This window comes from Enhydra lutris, unplaced genomic scaffold (assembly GCF_002288905.1).
Source record: "Enhydra lutris kenyoni isolate GAN:26980312 unplaced genomic scaffold, ASM228890v2 scaffoldscaffold48, whole genome shotgun sequence".
In the NCBI taxonomy this organism is placed as follows: domain Eukaryota; kingdom Metazoa; phylum Chordata; class Mammalia; order Carnivora; family Mustelidae; genus Enhydra; species Enhydra lutris.
The window spans coordinates 4,995,005-5,014,699 of NW_019154132.1; the positions used below are offsets into that span (position 1 = coordinate 4,995,005).

At 47.3% G+C, this 19,695-nt stretch overlaps 1 protein-coding gene across 1 annotated transcript in view; it reads left to right on the forward strand.

Moving 5' to 3' along the window:
- The window catches only part of LOC111156741 (chromodomain Y like), a 184,283-nt gene extending 165,323 nt beyond the window's left edge, over positions 1-18,960 (forward strand). Inside the window, exons 3-7 of the mRNA XM_022517798.1 lie at positions 2,927-3,183; positions 4,384-4,556; positions 10,106-10,316; positions 16,286-16,429; positions 17,310-18,960. Of these exons, the coding sequence (XP_022373506.1) occupies positions 2,927-3,183; positions 4,384-4,556; positions 10,106-10,316; positions 16,286-16,429; positions 17,310-17,468 (944 nt within the window). The 3' untranslated portion in view covers positions 17,469-18,960. The remainder of the gene's footprint in view (positions 1-2,926; positions 3,184-4,383; positions 4,557-10,105; positions 10,317-16,285; positions 16,430-17,309) is intronic.
- The last annotated feature ends 735 nt before the right edge of the window (positions 18,961-19,695 follow it).

Genomic DNA, 19,695 nt, shown 5'->3' on the forward strand with positions numbered 1-19,695 from the left:
CCTGTGTTGCTGGGTCCTTCTCACTGTGTTCTGATTAATGTGTGTGCCCATTAATTCAGTTCGGGGTTAGTAACTGTTCAAGATCCCGGACACTCTCACCTGTTGTTCCGAACACGCTGGCCTGTGTCATGTCCAATAACCCCTCCTCCTGGGCACACCGCAGCCTCCATCCCGTCCCCACTCATTTTGCTTTTGTCACTCACCCTTCACCTCTGAGTCAGGCAGCCTCCACCTTCCCTCTCTGCCCAGGACTGCTCCCTTGTGGGCTCTGTTCAGGCAGGGAGGTTGTCTGCAGTCCCGTCCTCCAGTCCACATCCTCTCACCTGGCCGTTGTAGCTCTGCGCTCCTTATAACAGCATGATAATGGATTCGTGACTTGAATACGTATGCTTTCTTATTTAACAGCTTTTATCTGTCTGTCATTGTATCCTGAAGTCTTTTTTACCCTTACCCTTAGCACCGCAGTGACACCGCTTGCCCGAGTTTATTAATGGCTTCTAACCTCCCCTGCCACTGCCTCTTCTACTTTCTCCTCCACCTCTCTGGGGCATATGCCACTACCGACACGTCCTTATGGCCACAGCAGCTTCCCCTTCCTTTGAGGGGAGTCTCTCACTGCCTTCCTGTTTCCCCACTGCCTCCTGGTCAGCAGGCTCGCTCCTCATGCTTCCTGTTTGGAGCTCCTGCTTCTCAATTCAACCATCATTTCTGGGCGCCAGCCCCCAAGGACCCATCTCCACCTGACTTCTCCAGCCCCCACTCTGATCTCTGGAGCGTCTACACCTGAATAATACCTGTGGATAAAATGAAGCTTCTGTCCTCCTCCCCTGGCTACATGAGACTCCACTGTGGTACCCCATCTCCTGGGCACCTGGCTTAATTGTTTCAGGGTCATCTGTGATCCATTTCCCTATTACTCAAGAAGTTATCTGGTCCTGTTGCCTCTAGCTGCAGTGGAGTGTGTCAAGGATGGTGGACAGAGAGAACACAGATGGGGAAGGTTCTGACGGAGGAAAGGTTGAAAGTTAAAAAGGATCCTTGCTAGCCTCCTCAGAAAGATTTAGGACACCCTGTGTTTCTGGTAACAGCAGCTTATCAAATGCTCTTTGAATTGGAAATACTTGCCAGCATTGGAATGAGGGAGGCCAAAGTAATATTAGCATGTCCTGCAGTATGGATCGGTAAAGTGGATTATAGAACATCCGTTCAGCAGACTGGTACGCAGCCTTCGAAAAGAACAAGGAAACTGACCCGCTAAGACAAGTTCTGAGATACTGTCAAATAATAAAAGCAGGATAGGACAAAATACTATGTCAGTGAACTGCCACTTGTGTTTTTTGAAGGGGGTTGGAAATCTTTTTATTCTTGCTTGCTTGCGTATACGTCAAGGTAGAAGGATACTAGGAAACCAGACATGGGTTTTTCTAGCTAACTGGAGCGTGGGGATCCTGGGCAGATGGAGAGCAGGGGTGGTGGGAGGCCTCTTACATAGATCTTCTTGCATTTGTAGATTCTTGAACCATATATATGCACATATTATAGCTTCTTCCAAAATTTTAAAAAATTGAATTTTTTTTTAAAACCTCTGAACTATTTCTACCAATTGAAAGTCCTGTTGTTTTACCAAGGAGATTATTTGACTTCTCCAGATGTCCATTCCTGAGTCTTTTCTGGTGGCCTTGGCTTATTTTCTTTCATTGTAGAGGAAATATTTCTGACCTGTAATTCCTGTTCTCCCCCTCCAAGAACCTCTGCTAATATTATTAGTAAAGTTTGATCCAGTTTTCTTACATTTCTTTCCCTTTCTTCTTCTATCCAAAGGCTCTATATATTGATCACCAGGTGAGATAATATTCAGACAGTTCGTATGAATAGGACTGTAATTATTTATTAATACTTGAATTCTTACTCTGACGTAACCTGATAATTCTAGGAGAGCATTAAATGAATCTCTTGCCTTTATTTTAAGAAATACTAAGTTCAGGAGACCATATGTTTAAGACACAGCATCCACTTTGATGCTGAGGAACTGACATAGGAGGGAAATTTAGCAGAACACTATATGAGGCAGGAAAGAGAATTATTTTGAAATTGTACTTAGAAGCCTGTTTGAAAATGTGGAACTGGGACGGGTGGGCAGAGAGCAGTCACATCCCAGGGCCTCAGAAGAAAGAACTCCTGAAAGACCCGAGTGCCCCACTCGGAGTGGGGGTGGAGGATCTGCCGTGGTGGCCACGGCCTCACCACTCACGGACCAGCAGAAACAGGTGGTCACGTATCTGTACACATCAGTCCTGCATTCAGAAAAAGAAATGTCAGCTGAAGGGCAGATAGCTTTGGCTCAAATAATATTTTCTTGAACCAGTTTCCTTTTTTCCTTCAACTTCTCAAGCCTGGAACAGGGACTCTTCATGAGACCCATTCTCTTTTAATCCCATTCTTAAGAGGTCTCAAGTTTCATAGCTTCTTTTCAGCAAGTACTTTCTATCTTTATTTTTTAGGCAAGATAAGCAAGGGGGTGATTTGCTTGTCAGACTTTGAAGGAAAGCAAATGCCTTTAAAAGCAGACTTTTTAGGGGTACCTGGGTGGCTCAGTCGTTAAGCATCTGCCTTCGGCTCAGGTCGTGCTACTGGAGTCCTAGGATCGAGCCCTGCGTTGGGCTCCCTGCTCTGCAGGAAGCCTGCTTCTCCCTCTCCCTCTACCCTCAACTTGTGCATGCTCTCTCTCTCGTTCTATCTCTGTATCTCTCTCAAATGAATAAATAAAATCTTTTAAAAACACAAAAGTAGACTTTTTAACAGCTTTGCTTTTACTACATTAAGTCGTGGGTTCATAATGAGCGCTTTTACCCGATTCAGAGACGACAGCAGGGAGGGACTTCGTAGCTGGACATCACAGACCACTGTGATTTCAAACTCTTGGCAGGTTCGTCCCCGTTTATGGATGCGTTAACAGCCAACGGAACAACCAGCATACAGACATCTGTTACAGGAGTGACAGCCGGGAAAAGGAAGTTTATTGACGACAGAAGAGACCAGCCTTTTGACAAGCGGTTGCGTTTCAGTGTGAGGCAAACAGAAAGTGCCTACAGATACAGAGATATTGTCGTCAGGAAGCAGGATGGCTTCACCCACATCTTGTTGTCAACAAAGTCATCAGAGAATAACTCACTAAACCCAGAGGTGAGAGACGCTCCTTGGGCTGACTTGTGCTTCATGTTTCTCCACGCCCTTGTATCCGGGGCCTGCTTTGCCAACTCGGTGCTCGTTGTGCCCTTTCTAACTCGCCTTCTGGACCATTGCGCAGTCCCACTGGATGACAGGAAGCAGGGGTGAGGCGGGGCGGTCTTGCTTCGTACCTCACTGCGCCTGCGTGCAGCCCCTGCGAGTGCCACTGGGCCGCGGGCGCGTGGGGGTTCGCCCCCTTGCTCCAGGGTGGGGCTGTGCTGTGCAGGGGGCATGTGGGCACGTGCTTCTGTTAGGTTTTGTTAAACAAGGTTAAAACAGCCCGGGTCCCAGGCCCTTTGGAGGGTGCCACCATCGATGCTCGTGAAACTTGGTTCCCGCTGCAGGGACTTGGGCTCGTGCTCGTTGCCGGGAGTACTTGGCAAAGCTGGCTTTCAGGGGTCCCGGGGTTCAGAAACACCAAGCTGGGTTCAGAAACACGAAACCGTCTAAGATGGGAATTATTGGAACTCCTGCTGTGCCTTCTTAAAACTCTACATTCTGGTAGTTGTTTTCCACTTGTGAGCAGCTTTATTTCCAGACAAGAAATGTGTATGTCTGGCCAGGGTCTCATGACAGACCGTTCCAGGGCTGGTCCCTGGGACATCTTTAAACTGCGAGTCCCTTCATTGGTTATTTGTAAATGTCTCCTAGAGCTCATTTTCAGTACTCTTGTGCCCTTCTGAAATGCCTCCGTGCTAATGTGCTTATATGCACCAAACTTCTGGGGTTTCTGTCCCAAGTGTGGTAGGCTGGTGTTAAAAGGGGAAAAAAAAAAAAGTAGGGAATCCTACTTTCTTTCAACTGGTTGAATGTGCCACCTGCTGTCCAAACTGTAGAAATGCCAAGTGGATATCCTGTGTAAAGTGCCTCATCTGCTGAGAGTCCCAACGACTAGAATACTAGGTAACTCGGATTTGGGTGTCTTTCTAGTTATACTCTCCTCATAATTAGTCCTGTAACTAACCCTGTCCTGCATTCCCAGTCTCTGCTTATAGAAAAGAAGTTTGTGAATTACTTTAAACTGTGATAGATCCAGGGAAACAGTTATCAGGTTTAGACTGTACTTTCTCTGGGTCCAGATGGTCCAGGAACAAATGCTTTTCGGATTCCGTATCAAAAATCCTCTTTGCCACTTTATCTTCTGGTGACTTCCAGGTCATGAAAGAAGTCCAGAGTGCCCTCAGCACAGCTGCCGCCGACGACAGCAAACTCGTGCTGCTCAGCGCGGTGGGCAGCGTCTTCTGCTGCGGTCTCGACTTTATTTATTTTATCCGGCGCTTAACAGATGACAGGAAAAGAGAAAGCACTAAAATGGCGGAAGCTATCAGGTATGCCCAAACGGTGTTTTTTTAACGGTTGGTTTGAGTGTCTTGCTCAGAGCATCCCCATCCCGGTGGAACAGGCTCCAGCAAGCCTTGTGAGTAAAACGCATGTCTCCTCCACTGAGAGACACTAGTATCAAAATTAATTAAATCATCTGTCTTTTCTGTGGGCCTGGCATAAATTACTACTTGCCTTGAGCAAATAACTGATTTCAAGGCTGGCTCAAACCCAGTGAGTGCTCAGGGAATGTTCTAATGATTAGCGTGTACAATAGCATATAGCCAGAGTTTCCATTATTTGTACTGTGAGTGCGCCCTGTCTTCAGCTCTTAAATAAAGATGCATTCTCTTTCACATAATAACTTACCATTTGCTTCACTCTGAAAGAAATTGGCTAGGCTTTATGACAAGCTGGTTCCATAATATCACATGAAAGTTTGTTTTAGTTCAAGTCGTACACATTCTTGTTCAAGTTCATCCCAAGTTCCAACTGCCCATAAAACTCGATCATGTGGAGTGAAAAGTAAGAGTTCCCTTTCTCTCACGTTCTCCCCTCCCCCAGGGACCCACCATTCATTTATGTCTTCCCAGCCTTTTTCTAAACACTGTCAAATATGCATTCCATACATATTAGAGCTAATAAAGATTTATTTTTAGTTCTGTTAAATAAATGGAATTATACTGTGTGTTCTCTTGCAATTTGCCCTTTCCATTTAACAATGTGACTTTAGAGAGTTCCATTTCTTCTGTTTGGGGAATTTCCACTGCTATATTATAACATTGCAAAAAGCTTCCCTAGAATCACCTAACTCTGCTGTAAGCATACCCAGGTACATATTCTCTTTCCATAACTCTCACTTCTCATGCTAATCACTATTAAGTATAATTTTAAAATATCTAATTATTCAGAAATTGATTTTATTTGAAGTGAATGAAACCCAGTCACCAACCAGAAGACCAGTGCACTGCCCTTCCCACCTCCCGAAAATGACATATCCCTGAGTGACCCCTAAGAACCCTTTATGTGTGTGTTTGCCTCGGTGAGGTACAGAAGGACGGGAACTTAGATGCACAGCTGTGGAAAGTAAACTTGATCGGATCTTCTCCAAATCCCCACACACCTGGGGAGTTGAAGTTGAACTTCTTTGGATGGGTATTGGGCTCTGCATAGCTGAGACCCTATGCCCTGACCTTGGGGACACAGGGCTTCCTGGTCCCCCAGACCATCCTTAAAGGTGTACGTTGGGATTAGTGGAAGTTGTGCCTTGGTGGGCGCAGAGTGGGGCAGGGCTTCTCTCTGACAGATTTCCCATGGTGATTCCGATGAGTTGCTGCCCTCCTCAGCCCGTCAGAGGAGTACTGGAACCCCATACCTTGGGGTTTTCAGGGCATTGCCTTGGCCTTTTGTAACATTTTTAAGTTTTCAAAATCAATATGTTTTGTCACTGTATACAGACGTATGCACGCATATCAGGTTCTTTTGTCTTTTTAAACATTACCACTTTTTAGGTTATATGATCATTGTTTTTTTTCAAAAATAGCTTGAAATTTTACAATCTGTTTTAATTAAATATCATCTCTGGTCACCTAAATAATTTCAAGCTTGTAGTTTACTGGATAAGACCATGTTATTACTCCATTTCAAATTAAAGTGCTTGATCAATACGCACAATGTCTGCTTTACACATAAAGTCAGTACTTCTAAGACAACGTGTTGATATTCCTGATTGTTAACCCATCCCATCCTTTCCGGATGACCTGCGTGGGTTTAATTTTCGCTTTTTAAATACAAACTGTTGTGCCTCAGGCGGTGACTTTGTAGGTTTTCCATAAGCTCACATGACTTCACACACAGCACTGTTGATTTGGGCAAGCTCTGCTGTAAGCATCAGATTCGTCTGCCAGTGCCTTCGGCACCCTGCTCCTTTCTCCCCGGAGATGCTTCCCTAAGCTCCACTCCTAAATTTCTGTGGCTCAGCCCGAGGCCAGCCTGCTCCTCCCAAGTGGAATTAACCTTGGCAGTGGCTGAGGCTTGCACTGTTGTTGTTAGAAACCACAGAGGAAAGATGGACGGAGAGACCGCATTTGTGGAACCTTTAGGTGACTTTGGGTGTTTATTTCGGTTAGCTACCCACTCCTGTTACTTGTCCAGACCCTCCCTCTCCCCTGTCACTCTCCTCACCCCCTACAAAATAGCTTTTCTACAAAAAAAAAAGCCAAATCCTGCTTTAGGGAAACCCACTGGTTCTACTTTAAATGAATATATTTTTTATCAATGTGAATTTTTCTTCATGTACTCTGGCAAGATACAAAAATAATGAGTTATACCAGATTCACTTAACCTTTGCTCTTGCTCATTTGCATTTAAATTAATTTTTATATGTGTAAGATCTGCTTTACACATAAAGCTATTTGTTATTTCTGTGTGTCTTATCTTGACTTTCTTAAAACTTGGGGGCAAAGAACGTCACTATAGCATGTTTCCCCTATAAAAAGTGGGAAATAGGAAGATGAGGTTTGAGTTTGATTATCAGGTGTCTGCTACAGCTAATTCCATTACCAGGACTGCTGGTCATAACCAGTTTGCAGATTCGTTGTAAGAAAAACATTCAGCACATTAGGGATAAAAACAAAAAGACTTGTAAATCCGTTTATAACATTAAGCTTTTGAAGTCTGTGAGAGCCAGACGCTGCCTCTTAGTGTCTGAAGGACTGGGAGCCTCCTGGGCTGGGAAACAGGCATCTTCTTCCCCATGGAGTGAGAGGAGCAGAGATGAGGGAGACAGCAAAGCTGAGGAGCACCTGACCTCTCCCCATTCAATCCTGGCCAGACATTCAGAGTGAGGGGAGAGCTCCCTTGAAAACTGGCTGTGAACAGCTATTGAAATTTCAGATCCCTCTGGCCTCGTTTTCCTCCAGACAGTTCCTCCACTATTGTTCTTAGGTGATTTTCTTTTTTGGTGATATCCATGAAGTAATGAACATTCTTCAGAAGAATGGTTAGAAGTTTGCTTTTGTTTAATTAGAAGTCTTTTTAAACTCATTTTGTGACAAATAAAACTTCCCTTCCCTGCCATACCCACCACAGCCTTTATTATAGCTCAGTTCACACACAGTTCCCAGAGAGCTAAAATTTAAATTCAGTGTGTTGCACCCATGCGCTTTGATTTGAAGTTCTGAAATAGACTTGCTTTACTCCCCTAAAAGCCATGGACTGGCCCTCCTTGAAGGCCAGGCTCCTGAGCAGTGTCCCGGGGCCCAAAGGCAGCCCCCGCTTCCCTGTCTCTGGTCACAGTATGGCCAAGCCTTTGTGGCTCTGCAAAGTTTCTACTAAACAGAAAAAAGCATTTCTATGAAGTTTGTTGTTGTTGTTTTTAAAAAAAAAAAAAAAAAGACACAAATTTTTCTATAGGCCAGGCTCCTCACTGACATCTCAGAGCTTACGTAGCCGAATGTTCGGCTGTGTCCTCTGAATGGGGAAGATGATCTTTGTGAGCAAGCCAGTGAATCCCTACCCCTCCCAGAAGCGGCCACTGGTTTCAGGTGAAGTTACTATTCTAGGCAAAAATAAAATTAACTTGTGATGCAGGTGAGGAATCAGCTTCAAACAATTCTCCGGGCTTTGATTTTGCAGTATCTACTTTCAAAACATTTTTTTTCTTTTATACAAACCTATAACGTGCGAAGGAACACTGCCTTGTGGAGTGACTGATTCCTTTGACCGTTTCTCTATAAAGTCACTCTCTTACTGCAAGATTTGCTCATTTCTTTCATATTGTTCTGCCACCCCAGTCACGGTTTCCAGATGCTGTTAGCACCAGCCTGGTTCCTCCCGGGCCCCTCTTCCCATGAGGCAGATGGAAGCAGGTGACTCCAGGGCACCCGGGGACAGATTTTGAAAACATCTGCTCTGCCTCATGGAGACCTTTTCAAGAGTCATCAGTAACTGAGCACAGAAAATGTATTTCCATCATGTCATTGACTCCCAAATCCTCAAAAGGTGGCACAAGCGAAGTAGCTTCGTGTAAATTGTCTGCATTATTTCAAGAACCTATTTAAAAGGTGGTCTGGCTCCCTTTGTATCATTAAAACGCAGTGTGATGTTTCTAACAACGCCTCAGGCTCTCATTTAGAGAGTCCTTACTGCAGCTCATTCATTTGAACGAGTCAGTTCTTACTCAATGTAAAGATCCCAGGAACCTTAGGGGACCTTGGGGGGCTGGGCTGAGGTCTGCACAGGCTGCAGGGCGCCTCTGAGAATCCTCCGAGGAGCTCAGCCTGCAAGCTCCCCAGTTCTGCTGTGTATCCTCTCTTCTGTTCTTTGCACGCGCACGCACACACGCCCCAGGCCTCCCTAACCTGCCCCCTCCAAAAAATATATGATCCCTCGTGTCCCTGTCTGGGGAGATGGGGAGACCACTTAAGATGTTAAGCCAGGATTTCCAGAGATAATCTGAATAGATTTGCTGTGGCTTTGAAATTGCTGAATTGTAGCGAGCAACCAGATTGTTCCTTCTGGAACTAAAGATGGGGTTCCGGTTTAGAATTCTGGATTCTGAACTAGAACTCCGACGGCCTTCAGGGAATTATCTTCTGGTTTTTTTGGTGCGTGCTTGTCTTTTTCCTCACCATGTTAAATCATAACAGGCAGCAATCTCCGAACACAAAATTAGACTCTAGTGGTAGGAGAAGATGCACATTCCCAGTATGGTGTGGCACTAACCTACCCTAAATTGAAAAGCAGCCTACTTTCCCAGTCTGATCCTAAAACAAATCCAGAAATAGCACTGGCTCGGTTTTGAAATCCACATCCTCTGTGAAGGCTGCCCTACCCCTGGTCTTGCTCTCCTTTGCAGTCCTGCTGTAGTCATCATCCACAGCGCACAGAGGGGTACGCAGTGGCATACAGGCGCTGTCTCTGCTGCTTGCTGTGCTTCCGTGGATCTCCAGTCTTAAACCAGCTTGGAGGTTTCTTGTTTCTATACCTCCAAGTCTTTCTATCTAATTCTGGACAAACTCAGGAAATCTCTGGTGTTCTCAGTCAGAGTTGTCTGAAATCACATACCAAGTCCAGACCCCGACCCCATGGGTCATAACCCCAACCTCCTAGTCTTTGCTCAACACCAGGCAGTCTTGGTAGGCCCCATGCCAGGTTTTCTTTGCGAAAGCTTCTAGATTAGTCATCAGAAGCCCACGGTGGTTTTCGGGCTCCTTATGTCTTAAAGGGAAGAAGAGTTGTGGAGAAAAAATGTATTAGTCCTAGAGCCCAAGGGCCAGCTGCAGATCCAGGAGCACCCTCTGACTGGACTTGACCCATAGTCTTCATGCAGGTCCTGTAGCCGCTGTCGCGTAGTGTCCAGGATACCGTCGGGCCTTTATAGCATACAGTAAATAAGACCATGGCTCGCTTCTAGGAGAAGGCGTTCAAGGAATCTCCGCTTACACTGATATTTATAGAGCTTACCTCTTGGTATGGTGAATCTATAATAGTAGATTTTTCTGTTGCTCAAATACACAATGTTTTGAGTAATTTCCCATTTATTTTTTCATTTTAGAAACTTCGTGAATACTTTCATTCAGTTCAAGAAGCCTATAATTGTAGCAGTAAATGGCCCAGCCATTGGACTAGGAGCCTCCATATTGCCTCTTTGTGATGTGGTTTGGGCCAATGAAAAGGCTTGGTTTCAAACACCCTATACTACCTTCGGACAGAGTCCAGATGGCTGTTCCACCGTTATGTTTCCCAAGATTATGGGAGGAGCATCTGTGAGTACCTCTATTTTTTGTTTTAATGACTCTAGAAAACTTCCTGAAGAAATGCAGTTTGGTCATTGTCATTTTGTGGGGACCTTCCTTTCAGATGCTCTTGTAGTTCAATTCTCTTCACTAACTTGTATTCTTAAGTCATGAAATCATAAGAGGTTTTCATATTTTGGTTCATAGAACATTTATTGACGCTGGGTTGCATCATTTCCTAGAGAAGGACCTTACTCAGCGAGCAGTCTCTGTCTGCATAATTGACACTGATATCCATTATTAGTAAATACCCAGTTTGTAACTCAGACAACAGAGTGTGCCATCAAAAGGTCCTTGACCTAATAACCTAAGAGCAGCACTCTTAAGAGAAAGCAATGAAGGAGCTAAGTTGGTTAGGATAAGAGAACTCTTCCCAACTCACTGTGGAGCTTTTTTTTTTTTTTAACTGTTTAATCCATCCATAGTAAGAGTGTGTGTTTGCAGCTTTTGATTTTTCTCAAGCAGTTACACAGATTGCATTTCTTACTCCGTGAAGTAGGTGATGTCAGGGGTTGGGGTCTTCACAAGCCAACACTGAGGTAGAGTTTGTCATGCTGGAGAAATATTCAGCAATCCACACCTGTTGGCAGGATGGCAGCGCTAGGGGGCCTGGACAGGAAGACAGGCTCACCAAAGCTCGGGCCACCTGGGGAGCTCTGGAGCATGTATGGCCTGTCACAGTTGTCCCATAGTGGACTGAAGTGGCTGCTTCCTCTGTGTCCCTCAACACCAAGTGTGGGTTGCCCAGGAGGAGTGCCATGACCGTGGATGGGGTGCCCTCTCTGCAGCAGAGGACAATCCCCGAAGGAGCTGAAGACTGGCTGCTGACAGCACTCCCAGCAGCTGGGACAGCAAGACCTCCCTTGGACAGACCTCAGCGGCACACCCCCATGTCCACCCTTGGCCCCTCATACCCACCTCTTCATACACATTGAGGGGAGCCACGCTTCCCAGGGAAAGATGTAGAAGAGAAGGATTAGCCACTGGTAATCATTACAGGCAAGAACTGCCTAGATCTTAAAGTTAGCAGGTAAAAGTATGAAGAGAAAATGGATATTTACATCCTCGCATTATTTATGGTGGGAAAAATAGTAACTTTACAGTAGAGAAGCCTGGCAGGCATCACCTTTACTGAGTGGTCAGAGTCCCCGGAAACGGGCTCCGTTGTTGGCCCCTGACCTGCTGCAGCGAGAGTGACGTGGCATCGCTCCACCCGAGTCCTTCCCTGTGGGCATCACCTCCGTCTGGTGTGGCTCGAGCACCAGACAAGCCTGGGCTGTGGTGTGGTCTGCAGACACTGTGCAGGGCCCTGCCCAAGTGCCATGGGTCAGAGAACTCACTGGAAGACCGAGGCGCTGCCCCACACTGGAGGGGACGGGGGCTGACAGCACCGTGCAGAAGCAGGGCTCTCCGACGCACTTCGGGATCAGAGGAAGGACTGTCTTAGGAGAATCCGCAAACTTTGCAGGCAGTCTGTGGTTGACTCCTAGTACTGTATTGATGGTGGTTTTCCGGTTTGGGTCTTGTAAGGTCCTAGAAGATGTTAACGTTAGAGCAGGTCCTCCTTGGCGGGCGACTCACCTTGTCGGGGGCTGGGCTCCTCACACTAGTAAGTCCTGGGTCTGGGTCTGCACTCTCTGCCTTCTCGCTACCCAGGAGCCCCTCTGCCCGCATCAGCGGCAAATAGCAGTTACCGAGCCCTCATCCGTGAGGGTTTTTGCACTTGAACCACCACCAGGGCCATGTGCTCGGGGCACCCCCCAGCCCGTGAGGGCTGGTCTCTGCCAGCCAGCCAGGGAGCGATCTTGCTCCCGAAGCCGTCTCACCACCTCTTTCTCTCCTGTTCCCACCCCTGACAAGTTAGTTTCTCTGGAAGCAGAGGCTGAGGGGATTTGGGCACCCAGGACACAGGGTCCGCCTCTGTGGCGGGGCAGGGAGGAGGCAGGAGTGGGCAGAGGGCAAGGGGTGAGCTGTGGTAATGCCCTGGCACAACTCCCCCTGAGCCCACAGGGAGCCCTGGGGCATACATGGGCCCTGGTGCAGTCAGAGCCTGCTCTGCGGGGTGTGGCCGCACCGAGGAGCCCCCCCAAGAGGCCCCCGCGAGCAGCGCTCCTGGCAGCGGGGCAGCGAGTGTTCCTGGGCCGAGGCGTCCGGGCGGCACGTCTGTGACCACCCCGGGGTGCTGCTGCGTGTGTCACGGATGAAGAGGTGGAGCCCCGTCTGGGTCCTGGGTCTTGCGCGCGCCACGCCGCTCCCACCCAGCAGTTACTGCTCCTGGTTCTGGTGGTAGAGTCGTTACCGGGAAAATTACTTCAAGTTCACTGAGTTACCGCCGTGGAACAGACTGCTTCCTGACAGCCGCTCCCCACTCCGGGAGTGAAGACTCCTTGCCGTCAGTGAAAGCCGCCTCCGTGCAGCCTGAGTCCTTACTCTAGAGGGGACTGAAGTGACCGGTCCGAGGGGAGGTCGGATGTTGACACGGATACCCGGGAGGAGCAGACTGTGGCAAATGGACAGTCAAGGCCATCTGGGGCAAAGACGTCCTGAAATGGGAGTCCTTGGGCCAGAAGCTGCCCCTGAGCCCGTCGCGCTCAGAACGCTGAAGAGTGGGAAGCCGTGAGGAGACGAACGGCTGCTCGTCCGGCGGGCGCGTTTTCCCTCACTGCGCAGCTCTGGGAAACACATCAGTTCCTGCTTATTCTTCTCCCCCGGGTGCCGTGTCCCACCTCCCCCTCCCCGCAGGCCCACGCTGCAGCGCCTAGAGACCCGGCTGTCACCTTGGAGGCGGGCCAGGTGCCCGTCGGCCTCCCACCCGTTGCAGGCCGGCCGCCTCACCAGAGCCGTCCAGCCCAGGCTGTCGTCAGCGCCCGGCCGGCCGGGAAGCCCTGCCCTGAAGCAAGAGCAGAGAGGTTCAAGTCGACTCAGGAAGTGCAGAGCGCTGGGCTAAAACCCGTCTGCAGAAAGCGAGTGAATGCTACTGGGGGGAGGCATGCCGCGACCGCGCTCCTTGGAAGTGACGCCCCAGGTGCCAAGTCCCCTTGGGGAGCTTCTGGTGTGTGTGAGCTTCCGTTGCGGCAGCCTGAGGCAGGGCTACCCCAGGTTTGGGAATTGAGAGCCTGACCTGAGGGAGCAAGTGGCAGAGCCGCTGCCTCCATGAGGTTCAAAGCTCCCCAAGGAAGGGAGCGCCTTGGGTGGGTCAGAGGTTCAGCATCTGCCTTGGGCCTCAGGTCATGATCCCAGGATCCTGGGATTGAGTTCCCCATTGGGCTCCTTCCTCAGCAGGGAGCCCGCTTCCCCCTCCCTCTGCTTGTGTGTGTGCTCTCTCCTCAAACCCTCCCACCCAAGCCGGTCAGGTTTCCTCACCACACCTCTTAACGTGGTCTTTTGGGCTGAAAGAAAACTCTACTTTTCTCTGGCATTTCTCACTCGTCTAGATAGTTACACTGTAACTTTAAAAACGGTTGACCATCTTGGAACAAAATGGCAGCCTGTAAATTTCCAAATTTTCCATATCTTTGCAAATCTGTTTCTTGGGTACAAGTTAGAAACCTCTCATGTTAAAACTACGGGAAATAGGGGCGCCTGGGTTGCTCCATCGCTAAGCATCTGCTTTCGTCTCAGGTCATGATCCCAGGGTCCCGGGATCGAGCTCTGCATCAGGCTCCCTGCTCGGCAGGAAACCTGCTTCTCTCTCTCCCACTCCCCCTGCTTGTGTTCCTCCTCTCTCTGTCAAATAAGTAAAATCTTTTAAAAACTACTGGAAATGGAGCATATGAGAACATGCTCATTCAAACTGAGTGTATTTAATTTTACTAATCTTACGGTATTACTGTTGACTGTCATTTAAGCCAGCTCACTGCCTGTACTTACGTGAGTACTAACGACCGCGAGTCAGGCCCACTTCCATGCTCTTGGGTGAACCCTGAATTGTCCTGCACATCCAGCCATCAGGAGTAGAGAAGACTAAGTCGGGAAAGACTCTCCAGGGACTACAGCCACAGAGTTAGCCCAGCTCTGAAAGGACAACATAGTGGCAATGACAGATTGGAAGGACCTAACTGTGGCGGGAGACTACTCAGATAGCCCAGTTGGTTAGCACAGCTACGTGGGAATCATGGAAAGGGAGAAGGGAGGAAGAGAACCATGGTAGGGCTCTGTTCTACCTCCAGAGGGCCAAGAGTAACATTGAGAGAAGTGACAAGATGGGGGGACAGGCCCACAGAGGGGCTGGAGAGGGAACACGTGGAGGAGACTTGCTCTTCCCCACACCACACTCTCCACTGGCACGTGTTCGCATCCACAACTCGAGCTAAGACCCTGTGGTTCAAGCTAGTCTTGAAAACATACTTCATCTTCACTTAAATGATGTGGTATGGTCTGCTGTGTGCTGAGCGTGAGAGAAGCACAAACTAGGAAAACTAGAGCACTTCCCACCAGGCCCTTCTGTCAGCACTCCTGTCACCCTGTCTCATCACAGATAGGTCCTTCCTCTCAAGAACGATCTTAACAGCTGTTAGTCAGGCGAAGTCAGGCCTCTGAACGCATTGTTTATTTTAGATCTTCTTTTCACTGAGAAGAGGATGTTCAGTACGGGGGTTTTCAAATAGAACATCTCTGAACTCTTCAAACATTTGTGACTTTGCCCAACACTTGACACAAGTAACAGGTCCACGTTGGCGCCAAAACAATCACGAGTGTGAAGGACTTTAGTCCTTGTGGGGACCCAGCTCTCCACCCTGTTCTCCATCCTCTGCCTGTGTTGGAAGGACAGCAAGTCAGGCAGACATTTCCTTTGCCAGCTCTTCTTCCATGGGTGTCGTCTCCGCTGTGTGTTTCATGTGCAGTAAACATCTCGATGCATTTATGGGAGGCTTTTCTTAACAGTAGTTTACCTCTAGGAAAAGGGAGTTCTCCTCTAAGAGTGTACTTTACCTGAGTAGCAGTAAATTATGGTCAAGTCTTCACCATGACCATCAGAGTATTCAGAAAGGTTAGCAAGATACACTGCAGACAGGAAATCGTCGCCTCAGAATAGCACAAAGTTTCCTTGTGATATGGGTTTTCTCCCTATTTTGATATCTATGAGCCTATGATTTGAATGAGCTAAACTCTGTGCACATAGTGTTGAGACCTTAACTGATATGGAATCCAAGACAAAGTTAAAGTCAGGTCTATATATATACATACACACACACATGCATATATACTTTTTTGAACAAAAATAAATGTTAATTTCCTCCACTGACCCATTTGAAGGAACTATAGTGAGATCCTTCTAAGGAGACTACAGTAGTGCTCATTTTAGATGCCTTCAGGTGCCGACTAGTTTCTTACTTTAATGTCCAAGTGGTAAAATGTGGCCTTCTGAGTTATACTTGAGCAGAAACAGTCACTGTCCTTAGAACATTATCTGTGTATATTGAGAAGAACTCACCATTGACCTCTCAGAGAGAGAAAATCTTGAGTAGTAATTCTGTGACTGATTTGGATCTCTAAAACTATAAATTGTCTAGCTTTGCTTATGCCTCAGTTTCCCAGGATACTGTTTTGGGTAGTGGCTACCACTGGGAAGGAGGCGGCAGCTGGAGAGGGACATGCCAGGAACTTCAAGCTCACAACAAGTAGACCTTCTCTAAGTGAGATTGCTTGGTTTTGCCCCTGTGATTCTGTATTACTTTTTTTTTTTAAATTCCCAGTCAGTATGTTACTTCTCATCTGCATAACTGATTGTGCCTTGTTGGGTTTCTTCTTCGTGCACAGGCTCCAGAACAGTGCCCATTAGCTGGAAGCCTGGAGGAAGCCCAGCGAGTCCCCAGTGGGGCCCGCACTTTCCCATACCCGTCCTCGATTTGAATTTTTTAGATGAATTTTCAGGTCGGGTCTTTTCTCCCTGCCTCCGCCTCGCATCTCATACCAATATCAACTCTTCTTCCTTTCAGGCTAATGAAATGTTGCTCAGTGGACGGAAGCTGACGGCACAAGAGGCGTGCGGCAAAGGCCTGGTCTCCCAGGTGTTTTGGCCTGGCACCTTCACCCAAGAAGTCATGGTTCGCATCAAGGAGCTTGCCTCCTGTAACCCAGTTGTAGGTGGAATTCATTCTCTTACATATATTACCTTTCTCCCCGCCATGGCCTTTCTTCCAGGCAGCTCACCCGTGTGGCAGTTTTTCCGGCATCCTCCTCCTCCGCTCCCGGCTCAGCCACCTGCATGTGAAATGCAGCGGAGCTAACACTGGCACCGCCACTCCGGACGGGCTTACCTCGTCCTCTTGGCTGCAGAGGCCTGAGAGTGAAAGGAATACATTTCAGAGATTTACAGATTCCGCAGTGTCCTGTAAAACTCTACCAGAACCATCTGTATAGTTCTTTCCTGTTTCCAAAGCTCTTTCCTATAAGTTATGTTTGCCCCCCCACCAGGCCCCCACAGTGGATATTAAGCTTCCGTTTGACAACTGTGCTGGATAACATTCTGTCCGGTACCAGAATTGCATTTAGCAAATTAGAAGATGAATGTTACCGAGTATTAAACTCACATGACTCCCATCTAGACTCTCCCTGTCAGAACCGCCCTCGTGATTAAGACTAAAGCCTGGTTCAAAAATCCCCTTGGCGGGTGTTCATAGAGTTTTCACAGGGCATCCCAAGGGTCCGTGCCCAGCACGGGACCCGGGCCCGGTCAGTCGGTCTCAGCGGGGCGGGCGGGGGCGGGGAGGGTGGGCTGCGAGCAGCACGGCTCTCCTGAGACAGCTCAGCGGCTGAGTGGTTGAGAATCCGCCCGATACCCAGTGCGCACACAGCACAGCCCTGTCTTGGGCCTGACGAGTGTCATGAGGGAATGTCTGTAGCCTGATTTCAGCAGGGAATTCCTCAAGGTGGATAACTGCCTCCGTGACTCTGGGGACAGGTGGGCCGGTGCTTGCGGACGCGCGTCCTTGCTAACCCGCTGCTGCTTGTCCACTGCAGGTGCTGGAGGAGTCGAAGGCCCTCGTGCGCTGTAACATGAAGCTGGAGCTGGAGCAGGCCAACGAGCGGGAGTGCGAGGTGCTGAAGAAGATCTGGGGCTCGGCGCAGGGCATGGACTCCATGCTCAAGTACCTGCAGCGGAAGATCGATGAGTTCTGATGGGCGGTGGCTGCTGGGGACATGGGAATTCCAGATCAGGACACCGGTGACGCCAGGCTGCCCTCCTCCCTCCTCACGGCCGGACGCAAGTTCACTCTTAGCGCACGCTTGGAAGCAGGACTTGCGACTTCCAGGCTATTTATTATCAAGGAGTTTTTAAGTACTGTAACTTTAAAATAAATAACTATAAAACTCCTTTGTCCAAACGTCATTATTTTATACTTAATATACACACAAGTATAAAAGTATAATGGTGAGCTCTAGACTGCTCTTCAAAGCTCTAATTTTTGTTATCTTTAGCTAGTACTGTATAAAAAAGAAGCGAAGTGTGTTTTGCTGGTTTTGGGTGGCAGAGAGGTCTGGAATAATGTTTGTTTTCCTGATTTTTTTCCTTCTAGAACACAGAATCTAAAGAGGTATTAGCCAGCCTCCTCTCTCCTGCCCCATTCAGAGATACAGAAAGATCTGAGATGTGCCTTTGTCTCCAGAAAGGTACCGATATCTCAGAGATGAAATGTCCCGAGTCAAAAGCGAAACTTCTCTAGTAGAATAAGTATTTTGATGAAAAACCCGCTGACGAACATACCCCTCAACTAAAGTATGCTTAGGATTCGTGCCGGAAAATCCATTGATTCTTCCTTTTTAATAAGTCCCCAGTTAACACCAAGAAACCACTGTCTTTCCGGAAGAAAGCTTGTTTTACAGTATTAGTGAATCACTGAATAGCTTGAGTATGAATATCTAAGTTATAAGTTAGTCTTAGTGGAGTTTAAAGAGTTTTTCTGACCCTTTTGAAAAAATAACTACATAAGTGCTTCTTGTTGCTGGGTGAGAAATACTACTTTATATACAGTTTTGGTTTTCTATCTGCAGATACGATTGATGTATTACACCAAAAAAAAGTATTTTTATGTTTATAAAGTGTAATTTTTAGGTTCACCTAGAATATATTTTATTTAATAAGTTAAAATTCTTTTGGCACACTATTAAATGCAGAAACTCCTTTAAAAAGAAAAAAAAAAAAAAGAACTACCTTATATTCAATGTTCCATGTTCCTGGTCTCTGCTCTCATGTCTACACACGATGCGGAGTACAGTGTGGTGTCCAAGAGTGCCCTGTGTAAATAGATATTCACATTCCTTTCAGGAGTGGGGACTGACTCCCGATTACAGACGCCTATTACTAGTTAGGCTTCTGAGCTTGCAATCATATTGAATGTATGAAGAGTGAAATAAAATCAAAACCTTATTTTTGTACAGTTTGGAAGTTTATACTTAGAACCGACCACCTCCCGGCCATGTGGAGAGCTGTACAGTGTGTAAATCTGCCTTTACCCTGGATTGGTTGGTGCAGTATTTTTGCATCTGTGGGACCTACTTTTTCGTTCCGTAGTTTGAACTATATATATAATAAACTGTACAATCTGTAAAGTTTTTATAGAATAAATATTCAGCTGTGAAAACTGGTTAAATAAAACTAATATTTCTTAACACATTTGAAATGTTTGCCTCATTCTTCACTCCTGAAGTTTCTCAGGGGACGTTCAGTCTTTCTCATGAGGTACAACACACGGGGGCACACAGCTTCTGTAGAGTTTGGAGAATAAGGAGCGCCTGTTGGACTGTACCTGGCGAGGAGCTAGAGTATGACAAAAGTCGTCCTCCCTGTACTCCCCTCCAGGCTGCCGTTTTCTGAACTTTGTGTCCATCTTCTCACTCCTCTGTCAGAGAAGCATATTCCTAATGACGTTCCCTACTTCTGCCTATTTCTGAACTTTACATTGTATCCCATGTAAGCTTCGGTGATTAACTTAATATTAAGGGAGTTTTAACTTATTTCTTTGTCCAAACCTACAACGTACGTGTTTTCATTCCTGTTTCATAGAGAACCTGAAGTATGAAATACTTCACCTCCAGTGGGATCTGGCTTCCAGCCCAGGACAATGTGGCAAAACAGGCATCCTGGCAGCAACGCATACCGTCTGTTTCCTAGAATTTACAAACAGGGAACTAATTCAGTTAGGTTCTCCTTAAATTGGGGCTCTGACTACACCATCCTGGATTTTGCCTTCTCCAGGCCATACTGGCCACATGCCTTCTTCTCTGAAGCAAAACTTTCATGTTCCAACTTCTGGTTTATGAATGGAGCCCAACCAGGAGGGAAGAACTGATAACTTTAAATCCTGATGTTCGTGCCCAGCGTTAGTGACGGTGGCAGGAAATGCTG